The sequence below is a fragment of the Xyrauchen texanus genome, chromosome 29 (assembly GCF_025860055.1).
Source record: "Xyrauchen texanus isolate HMW12.3.18 chromosome 29, RBS_HiC_50CHRs, whole genome shotgun sequence".
NCBI classification, from domain to species: domain Eukaryota; kingdom Metazoa; phylum Chordata; class Actinopteri; order Cypriniformes; family Catostomidae; genus Xyrauchen; species Xyrauchen texanus.
Window position 1 is genome coordinate 38,979,730 of NC_068304.1, and position 11,243 is coordinate 38,990,972.

The 11,243-nt window shown below is 41.4% G+C and overlaps 1 protein-coding gene across 1 annotated transcript in view; it reads left to right on the forward strand.

Moving 5' to 3' along the window:
• LOC127622750 (neuropilin and tolloid-like protein 2) overlaps positions 1 to 10,726 on the forward strand; it is an 18,998-nt gene extending 8,272 nt beyond the window's left edge. The window contains exons 3-10 of the mRNA XM_052096823.1: positions 1,574 to 1,717; positions 1,919 to 2,167; positions 2,273 to 2,320; positions 4,643 to 4,770; positions 4,860 to 5,088; positions 7,044 to 7,157; positions 7,425 to 7,555; positions 9,502 to 10,726. Of these exons, the coding sequence (XP_051952783.1) occupies positions 1,574 to 1,717; positions 1,919 to 2,167; positions 2,273 to 2,320; positions 4,643 to 4,770; positions 4,860 to 5,088; positions 7,044 to 7,157; positions 7,425 to 7,555; positions 9,502 to 9,999 (1,541 nt within the window). The 3' untranslated portion in view covers positions 10,000 to 10,726. The remainder of the gene's footprint in view (positions 1 to 1,573; positions 1,718 to 1,918; positions 2,168 to 2,272; positions 2,321 to 4,642; positions 4,771 to 4,859; positions 5,089 to 7,043; positions 7,158 to 7,424; positions 7,556 to 9,501) is intronic.
• Positions 10,727 to 11,243: the final 517 nt, after the last annotated feature.

An 11,243-nucleotide genomic window follows, 5' to 3' on the forward strand; every position in this document is an offset into this window, starting at 1 on the left:
GCTTAAATCACCTTTCTTTCCCATTCTGACATTCAGTTTGGAGTTCAGGAGATTGTCTTGATCAGGACCACACCCCTAAATGCATTGAAGCAACTATCTAATCAACTATCTAATCAACTGTGATTGGTTGATTAGATAATTGCATTAATGAGAAATTAAACAGGTGTTCCTAATAATCCTTTAGGTGAGTGTGTATGTATGTATGTATGTATGTATATACACTCACCTAAAGGATTATTAGGAACACCTGTTTAATTTCTCATTAATGCAATTATCTAATCAACCAATCACATGGCAGTTGCTTCAATGCATTTAGGGGTGTGGTCCTGGTCAAGACAATCTCCTGAACTCCAAACTGAATGTCAGAATGGGAAAGAAAGGTGATTTAAGCAATTTTGAGCGTGGCATGGTTGTTGGTGCCAGACGGGCCGGTCTGAGTATTTCACAATCTGCTCAGTTACTGGATTTTCACGCACAACCATTTCTAGGGTTTACAAAGAATGGTGTGAAAAGGAAAACATCCAGTATGCGGCAGTCCTGTGGGCGAAAATGCCTTGTTGATGCTAGAGGTCAGAGGAGAATGGGCCGACTGATTCGAGCTGATAGAAGAGCAACTTTGCCTGAAATAACCACTCGTTACAACCGAGGTATGCAGCAAAGCATTTGTGAAGCCACAACACGCACAACCTTGAGGCGGATGGGCTACAACAGCAGAAGACCCCACTGGGTACCACTCATCTCCACTACAAATAGGAAAAAGAGGCTACAATTTGCAAGAGCTCACCAAAATTGGACAGTTGAAGACTGGAAAAATGTTGCCTGGTCTGATGAGTCTCGATTTCTGTTGAGACATTCAGATGGTAGAGTCAGAATTTGGCGTAAACAGAATGAGAACATGGATCCATCATGCCTTGTTACCACTGTGCAGGCTGGTGGTGGTGGTGTAATGGTGTGGGGGATGTTTTCTTGGCACACTTTAGGCCCCTTAGTGCCAATTGGGCATCGTTTAAATGCCACGGCCTACCTGAGCATTGTTTCTGACCATGTCCATCCCTTTATGGCCACCATGTACCCATCCTCTGATGGCTACTTCCAGCAGGATAATGCACCATGTCACAAAGCTCGAATCATTTCAAATTGGTTTCTTGAACATGACAATGAGTTCACTGTACTAAAATGGCCCCCACAGTCACCAGATCTCAACCCAATAGAGCATCTTTGGGATGTGGTGGAACGGGAGCTTCGTGCCCTGGATGTGCATCCCACAAATCTCCATCAACTGCAAGATGCTATCCTATCAATATGGGCCAACATTTCTAAAGAATGCTTTCAGCACCTTGTTGAATCAATGCCACGTAGAATTAAGGCAGTTCTGAAGGCGAAAGGGGGTCAAACACAGTATTAGTATGGTGTTCCTAATAATCCTTTAGGTGAGTGTATATATGTATATCAGAACATTTGATATAATTTAATTGTGTGAAAATATGAGTCTGTCGCTTCTGTGCTCCTTTAATAACTGTACATTAGAATATATCTTTAATGCACGTTATCCTGTGTGTGTGTGTCCCGTTAGCGTTGCCTCAAAATGTGGCTGTTGAGGATAAGAAACCTGCTCACTGTGGAACGTTGATCCAGACTGCAAATGGAGGGTCATTCAGTTCTCCAAACTACCCCAAGACCTACCCACCTAATAAGGAGTGTGTGTACATACTGGAGGGTATGAGTACTTGTATTAGTCGTCCTTTAATCTGTTCTCTGTACGTCTCAGTTCTTTCATGAGGTTTTGTACATTTTTTTGTTTGCTTTTGTAAATAAGGTGATTTTTAAAAAGGTCTCTGTCTAGTGGGCATCTCTAAATCCTAAAGTTATTCATTTATTTGAGGCTTGTCATCATGTTTCTTCTTCGCTGTTTCATCAGCCCATCCACGGAAGAGAATCAAGCTCGAGTTTGATGACATCTACTACATCGAACCGTCCTTTCAGTGTCGGTTTGACAACATTGAAATTCGCGATGGGCCGTTTGTTTTCTCTCCGTTGATTAATCGTTTCTGTGGGGCACAGAGTCCAGGACTGGTCACCTCCTCTGGACGTTTCATGTGGATCAGGTTTGCCAGTGATGAGGAGTTGGAAGGATTGGGCTTCAGGGTGGAGTACTCATTTACTGCAGGTAAACATAGACTCTTTTGAAGTGCATCTTGCTACTGTACGACAATTTTCCGTCTGAACCATTTACATTGTGTTATTAATTTAGTTGCTCTTGATTTGCCTCCAGACCCTGATTATCACCTCCATGTCGGAGGACTTTTGAATCCCATTCCAGGTAAATGGATAACTCTGATAGTTGCTGTGGGGTTGGGTTGAGTGTGGATAAAAGATCTGCATGAGTAACTGAAAGCTTTGCAAGGGATGATCCATGAACTGTCACCATTGGGTCCTTAATCAAGGCACTTAAAGCTGTTCGCCACTGAACAGAATTGCAAAAATAAATATTTGTTTTCAAACAACCTTCCAAACAAACAGATAGTCCCACCTCCAACTCACGCCATTGGTTGAGTCAGTGTTGTTGTGTTGGGCAGGACTATGTAGTTATCTATATATATATATATATACCTTTTGGGGCGGCTGTGGCTCAGGTGGTAGAGCGGGTTGGCCACTAATCGCAGGGTTGGCCGTTCAGTTCCCGACCCACATGACTCCACATGCCGAAGTGTCCTTGGGCAAGACACTGAACCCCAAGTTGCTCCCAATGTCTGGCTAGCACCTTACATAGCAGCTCTGCCATCATTGGTATGTGTGTGTGAATGTGTGTGTGAGAATGTGTGTGTGGGTGTGAATGTGTGTGTGATTGGGTGAATGGGACACAGTGTAAAGCGCTTTGCTAACCGCTAAGGTTAAAAAAGGCGCTATATAATTGCAGACCATTTACCATTACTTATGAATGGTTTACTTGTAGTTGTCTCTGCATATTAAGCTTGGATAGGTGAAATATTTTTTTACCAGGAACTCGTTAATTCTGTGTGATTAATTGTATAAAAAAATAACGAGTTAAGAAAATGAATGTCATTAGTCATGTCCCTGGACCATAATATGGAATGTTCTGTCCATCGGAACCAAGTGTGCCGCACAAGCCCTCAAAAGTGATGCCAAAACGTCTCGATCGCCCCCCGGTGGCTGGTCCTAGTATAGGTCATAAACCCCGCCTCCCCATGTTATTCAACGGGACGTGAGACCAACTAAACAATTAAATTACACTTCACATATCTTTTTTCCAAAGATAGTTTCTGTCATTTACTGTCGTTTCTATCACGTTGATGTCATTTCAAGTGTTTGTTTTCAAAATAAGTTTGTTTTTAGTTATTTGATGCTATAAAAACGGTGCTGTGACATCATGATTGACAGCTGTGATTGACAGGTCCTCTGAGCGAAGTAGTCACTGAAGCACCGACTTTTTTTCGGGATCTTCGGAGGACTGAGGAGATTGGAGCTTTAAATTTAATATCTAAATTTCTATAATTAATTATTTAAATTATTTTTTGCGATTGATTCAGCGAGAGTGAGGGCGGGGCCTTGATTTCGCGGCTTTACAGAGGCAACACGCAGCTGTACAGGAAACCACCCGCTAGATGAGCATGCAATCTCTATTTTTAAGTTTCAAACTAGGTCTAACTTGACAAAGTGATCTAAAAAAAGTGTTTATGATGTAACTCAACCAAAGTATGATGCTCTAAAATGGTCCGTCTGATGCATGTGTGCATTGATGCACCCTTAGAAAAGATTAAATGATTGGCTTAAGTTAAATAATATTGAAATAAATGTATTGCCTTCTAAAGACACTTTTTGTATTATCAATGCTTTACTCGTCTGCCACACTAAAGTAATGCATTTTAATGAACCAAATTATTATTTTTTAATATATATATTACATTTATAATTATTTATAGTTAACCATTTATAATGATTTAATCATTATGTATTAAATTATTGTTATTTCTCAGCAAATATTTATATATGCGTCAATTTCAAATGGTGGTTTTTAGGCCTCAAAATGTCAAAAAAATGTGACTTTAGTAATAGTTATTATATTTCAATGTTATTAGCGGCTGTGGCAGGGCGGAGGGCGGGGCCGGGTCGTGATGCTGCACACCCGGCCACTAATCAGGTTAATCAAGCCTCGGAGAGGGATAAAGGACGAATGGAAGCTGGAGAACCGCTGCCAGGGGCGGTGGACACCCCCTCTGTTTCCTAAGAACACAGCGGGGTGTCCCATCTGCCAGGGTCCGGAAGACTGCCTCTGATCCGTCCGGGGAGGCGCGGCTGTTGTCCGTTGGAGGTTGGAGGAGTGGCCGAGAACCAAGCTACGGCGCATCCCTCCTCCTTCAGGGATCAATGGAAAGGAGGTGGCGAGAACCGGCTTCACGATATAAATAATATTTTACTGAAGAACTAAACAAAAAGACAAACACACAAAGGTGTCGGACAGCTGCCTGTAAATCTCTCTCTCTTTCAGTCGGCCTTTATCCCTCTCCGAGGCTTGATTAGCCTGATTAGGGGCCGGGTGTGCAGCATTACGACCCGGCCCCGCCCTCCGCCCAGTCACAGCGGCTAATAAATCTTTGTCTTTTCTGTTGTCTCCTTTTCTCAGACTGTCAGTTTGAAATGTCTGGATCAGATGGTATAATCAGATCTGGTCAAGTTGAGGAGGAAAACAAGGTGAAATCAGGGGACGCAGTAGATTGTATATGGACCATACGAGCTCCACCGATGTCAAAGGTTAGACATCTCCTCCTCTCACACAGATATACCTTTATATAACCCTTATGTATACTAACAATGGTTTGTTAACTCTCACAAATACTCAGATCTACCTGCGCTTCCTGGACTATCAGTTGGAGAACTCAAACGAGTGTAAAAAAAACTTTGTCGCGATCTACGAAGGCAGCAATGCCATTGAAGACCTTAAGGCCAAGTTCTGTAGCACTGTTGCTAATGACGTCACGGTTGACAACGCTGTGGGCGTGGTTCGAATGTGGGCTGACGAGACCAGCAGACTGAGCCGGTTCCGTTTGCTCTTCACGGTCTTTGCTGAACGTGAGCATCCTGCTACATTTACATTTTCTGCAATCTTATACTTCAGTTCTTCATGCATGAATACAAAACAATTTTGAAAGTCAGATCTACACATTTAAAAGAATGTAATAGGATGTAACAGTATGTAGTTTTATTTTGGGTCTGTATTGGACTTTTTCTTCTGCTGAACACAAATGACGATTTTTAGAAACATTTCTCAGCTCTGTAGGTCCATACAATGCAAGTAAATGATGATCAGCACTCAAAAGTTCCAAAAATCACATAAAGGCAGCATAAAAGTAATCCAAAAGATTCCAGTGGTTTAATCCATATCTTCAGAAGTGATATGATAGGTGTGGGTGAGAAGCAGATAAACTACTAAAAAAAGTACTTTTATACAATAAATCTCCATTTTCACTTTCACATTCTTCTTTTGTTTTTGGCGACTTTCTTCTACTGGGTAGGAAGGACAATTTTAAGTAAAAAAGGACTTAAATATTGATCCGTTTCTCATCTATTTCTATCATATCTACCATAGCTTCAGAAGACTTGGATTAAACCACTGGAGTCTTATGGGTTACTTTTATGCTGCCTTTATGGGCTTTTTTGAGCTTCAAAGTTCTGGTCACCATTCACTTGCATTGTTTGAACCTACAGAGCTGAAATTTTCTTCTAAAAGTCCTCATTTGTGTTCTGCAGAAGACAGAACGTTATACACATCTGGGACGGCATGAGGGCGTGCAAATATTTTTATTTTATTTTTGGGTGAACTGTACCTTTAAGATAATTGTTTTGCATTGTAACATTACTTTAATGACAATTATTGATTGATTGATTGATTACAAGACACATACACATGTAGGATACAGACTATAATCATAATCATACAACAACATAAACAAAAAATAATCATGATCACATAAAAGCTACCCTTACTTCCTGTCATTCAGTTCTCTAACTGCCATTGGTATAAAATATTTTTGATAAAATGTTTAAGAGATTTGGGGACCCTTTGCCTTCTAGATGGGAGCATTAAAAATTCAGGGTAAAGTGGGTGTGTGGAATCAGATATAACTCTCGTTGCGCTTCTGTGAACTGCATCAAATACAGTTTATCAAGCTGTGTTCACAGGTTTAACACCCTCCTCTTTAACCCTTAAGGGCCTGGTGCTTTATTTACTTTAATAAGGGCTAAACATGCAGCTACCTCCTGCTCTAACAGAAGAGGTGCTGGACCTGTCAACATTTTCTTGTGGACCTTTACACTTTTTCTTTTAGCATCTATTAAATCAAAAGTACTATAGAAATAATTACTTTCATTAATAAACCTTACACAATCATCAGCTTGTATATTTTGTTTTACCCTCTCTCTCTCCCCCCATCATTACGTGCAGTCCCTCCCAGGCCTCTTTGACATTTCCTGAATACAATTTCTGCTCAATTCTATTTTTTATTTTTATTCATTTGAGCCATCCTTACTTTAGTTCTGAATGAGACTGTATTTTGCATTAGAATGATGAAAAAAAATGGCTTTATTGTCATGAAAATGTTGAAATGCAAAAACAGTCCTAATTGTAGGGTGTATGCAAAATCTAATGTATTATTATTTAGTTAGTTTTATTTATTTTTTTTCGTTTGATTTTTTTAGCTTAAATGTTACCTGTACACCCATGAGTGAGATTCACTCAGAAATGTCATAATCACTGTAACACAAAAATGGTTCTGCTGTTGTTACAAGCCAATGAACCCTAATCCAACGTTATTTATGACCATTTTTAAAGAGTGTATAACATCACAAACTACCCAAAATTGATCAGAATGCCTCAGGAGTCTTTTCACATTGCACGTATTGACACACAGTCAAATCAAATGCTTTAATTGCAATCTATCAAGAGTTTGTGTAAGTGTTCCACCATGTGGACATTGTGGGTATTGCATGTCTGAATGGCTCTTTTCTGAATACTGCCTCCATTGCAGCTCCATGTTTGGCCAACACATTTTTCTGCCACAGCAACATGTGTATCAACAACACTCTGGTTTGTAATGGCGTTCAGAACTGTGTGTTCCCCTGGGATGAAAACAACTGCAAAGGTAGAAGTGTGCGCTTTCCTATCATCCTGCTAATGACAAGTACTAGACTATTTGTGCCATTTAACGGATGTGTTTGCACATATACATCAGAAAATTGGATTGCTTCTTTCAGGGGCTCGGCACCAATGGACTGATGTTCCCTAAATTAAATAGGTTACCACGGTTATGTTATGAGGAATTTAAATCTGAATGAGCCCAAACAAATCAGTTAAATATTTCATCTTTATTGATAAATGATCAGTTTCTATATTAATCTCTCTATTTCAGAAAAGAAGTCTAAAGGGTTTTTCCTGCAAATGAGCCAAACTCATGTCACTGTCATCGGAATATCCTCCGGAGTGGTCTGTCTCCTCCTCATCATATCTGTATTCATACAGATGAAGCAGCCGAGAAAGAAGGTGACTATATAGATCACGTTTTTACAAGCTTCTTATGGGTAGCCAGAAGTGCACTTAAAGAAATAGGTCACCTAAAAAGGAAAATGGTTTCATAACTGTTTCACTCTCATATCATTAAGCTGTTTTAGGTACAGGGGCGGAGCCAGGAGTTTTTCAAAGGGGTGGCCTAAAGGGCGTGGGGTGCGAGTGCGTGGGTTGATTGCATTGTCTTACAATGACATCCGGGACGGAGAGGTGCGGCGACCTTAGTGTGCAGAGATGATTTCACCTCTAAAGAACGAAATTGTGCCAAAAAATTACCACAAAAATGGCTAAAACAGCAATTGAGAGTGGGGTGGCAAGGCTTCAGTCCATGGTGGCCATGGTCTCAGAACAGTTATAGGAGAGCTATAGGATGCACCCTTGCTCCCTATTTAGGGAATGACTTAACCTCCAGTGTGCTGCCTGTCTGCACTGGTCTCAGAACAGTTATAGGAGAGCTATAGGATGCACCCTTGCTCCCTATTTAGAGAATGACTTAACCTCCAGTGTGCTGCCTGTCTGCACTGGTCTCAGAACAGTTATAGGAGAGTTATAGGATGCACTCTTGCTCCCTATTTAGTGAACGACTTAACAGTGTGCTGTCTGTCTGCACTGGTCTCAGAACAGTTATAGGAGAGCTATAGGATGCACTCTTGCTCCCTATTTAGTGAACGACTTAACAGTGTGCTGTCTGTCTGCACTGGTCTCAGAACAGTTATAGGAGAGTTATAGGATGCACCCATGCTCCCTATTTAGTGAATGACTTAACAGTGTGCTGTCTGTCTGCACTGGTCTCAGAACAGTTATAGGAGAGCTATAGGATGCACTCTTGCTCCCTATTTAGTGAACGACTTAACAGTGTGCTGTCTGTCTGCACTGGTCTCAGAACAGTTATAGGAGAGCTATAGGATGCACTCTTGCTCCCTATTTAGTGAACGACTTAACAGTGTGCTGTCTGTCTGCACTGGTCTCAGAACAGTTATAGGAGAGTTATAGGATGCACCCATGCTCCCTATTTAGTGAATGACTTAACAGTGTGCTGTCTGTCTGCACTGGTCTCAGAACAGTTATAGGAGAGCTATAGGATGCACTCTTGCTCCCTATTTAGTGAACGACTTAACAGTGTGCTGTCTGTCTGCACTGGTCTCAGAACAGTTATAGGAGAGCTATAGGATGCACCATTGCTCCCTATTTAGTGAATGACTTAACCTCCAGTGTGCTGTCTGTCTGCACTGGTCTCAGAACAGTTATAGGAGAGCTATAGGATGCACTCTTGCTCCCTATTTAGTGAACGACTTAACAGTGTGCTGTCTGTCTGCACTGGTCTCAGAACAGTTATAGGAGAGTTATAGGATGCACCCATGCTCCCTATTTAGTGAATGACTTAACAGTGTGCTGTCTGTCTGCACTGGTCTCAGAACAGTTATAGGAGAGCTATAGGATGCACTCTTGCTCCCTATTTAGTGAACGACTTAACAGTGTGCTGTCTGTCTGCACTGGTCTCAGAACAGTTATAGGAGAGCTATAGGATGCACCCTTGCTCCCTATTTAGTGAATGACTTAACCTCCAGTGTGCTGTCTGTCTGCACTGGTCTCAGAACAGCTAGTAATGCACCTTATTTTCATCCTAACTGCATATAAAGCCTCTGAAAGCAACATGTTTCAGGTTTTGCATGAATACATTTATTCTCGATATGATAATGTACAGTAAATATATGGTTATGCATTTACTAATGTTAATGAACAGAAGCGTATTGTACAGTCATAACAATATAAAATATAACCAAATTTGTTCAAATGAAGAGGCACTTTTGTTGGCGCTGTGGCTATAGATGAGCTTCACGGAAGTGGAAAAGAGGCCCAAAATAACCCCGTTCCTGCTTAGAACGAACCAAAATGATTGTTTTCTGATTTATCTCCTGCAGGTTTTGAATCGTAAGAGTTTGTTCAGTGCCACAGAGATGCTGGAGGTGCTGGAGCCGCCTCAGTACGAGCTGTTCTCCATGCGGGAAGCCGAGTTGCCGGAGGAGCTGGAGAGCCTGCAGAAACTCCGGCGGTCTTCCAGCACATCCCGCTGCGTCCATGAGCATCACTGTGGCATGCAGGGCAACGCCTCCATAAGAGCGCATAATCTTTTGCAGGCTTCTGAGGAGCTGAGCGGGGTTGTAGGAGCCAGAGGCTGGGGCAGTTTGCACGGACGCAGGAGCAGCTCACTCGCGAACGCTTTCACGCGCGGTCCGCACGCGCATGCTTACAGCGCACAGAGCCTGGGTGAGGCGTTAGAGGACAAGGAGGGGAGTCTGCAGGGCCGGGTGATGGAGGAGATTGGGTACAGTGATGGTTACACCCATGGAGGTCGTGTCGTTATGGTGCGTAACCATGCCAACCCTGTTCAGCAGCGCTCCCTATCTATGGACTTCTGAGTGATGGAGAAGTGAGCTGACACATGTAAAAATACAATAATACAATGCATACATGAATGCAAACATAACTGTAAATGTTCCCTTCATTGATCATGTTTGCCCACACCATCAGTGTTCATAATGTCATTTAAAGCCCTCGTTTGGTACATCAGTTAGGCTTTGTTCACACTGCACATACATCTGATTTTCAGACTGACTGTTCGCACTTGTCAAGTGGTGGCATCAGATATTATTGTTGAGACAGTGGAGTTAATATCCAGTGTATCTACTGTACATCAGTTGCTATAATAATGACTTGCTAGCAGGATATGTGAACGTAAATTAGTGAATTCATAATACAACTTGGAATGTGATTTGTTAACATTCAGAAATGCATGAACAATATTCAGATATTAATTGGATTTCAAACAACGTAGAAATATGCTTTGGATCAGATTTGAAAAATTAGTTTTGATATTTATTTTATAGTATATATTCAGACTGCAAGCATCTAAACAGGTTTAAGTTGGACGCTGTTAAATCAGCAGTGTTAACAGTGTTGTACGATTCCTGAATGAATGACTCTTATGAGCCGGTTCTTTTGAGTCTACACCATTAAACATACAGTGTTAACAGTGTTGTACGATTCCTGAATGAATGACTCTTATGAGCCGGTTCTTTTGAGTCTACACCATTAAACATACAGTGTTAACAGTGTTGTACGATTCCTGAATTAATGACTCTTATGAGCCGGTTCTTTTGAGTCTACACCATTAAACATACAGTGTTAACAGTGTTGTACGATTCCTGAATGAATGACTCTTATGAGCCGGTTCTTTTGAATCTACACCATTAAACACACAGTGTGAACAGTGTTGTCCGATTCCCGAATGAATGACTCTTATGAGCCGGTTCTTTTGAGTCTACACCATTAAACATACAGTGTTAACAGTGTAGTCCGATTCCCGAATGAATGACTCTTATGAGCCGGTTCTTTTGAGTCTACACCATTAAACATACAGTGTTAACAGTGTAGTCCGATTCCCGAATGAATGACTCTTATGAGCCGGTTCTTTTGAGTCTACACCATTAAACATACAGTGTTAACAGTGTAGTCCGATTCCGAATGAATGACTCTTATGAGCCGGTTCTTTTGAGTCTACACCATTAAACATACAGTGTTAACAGTGTAGTCCGATTCCCGAATGAATGACTCTTATGAGCCGGTTCTTTTGAGTCTACACCATTAAACATACAGTGTTAAC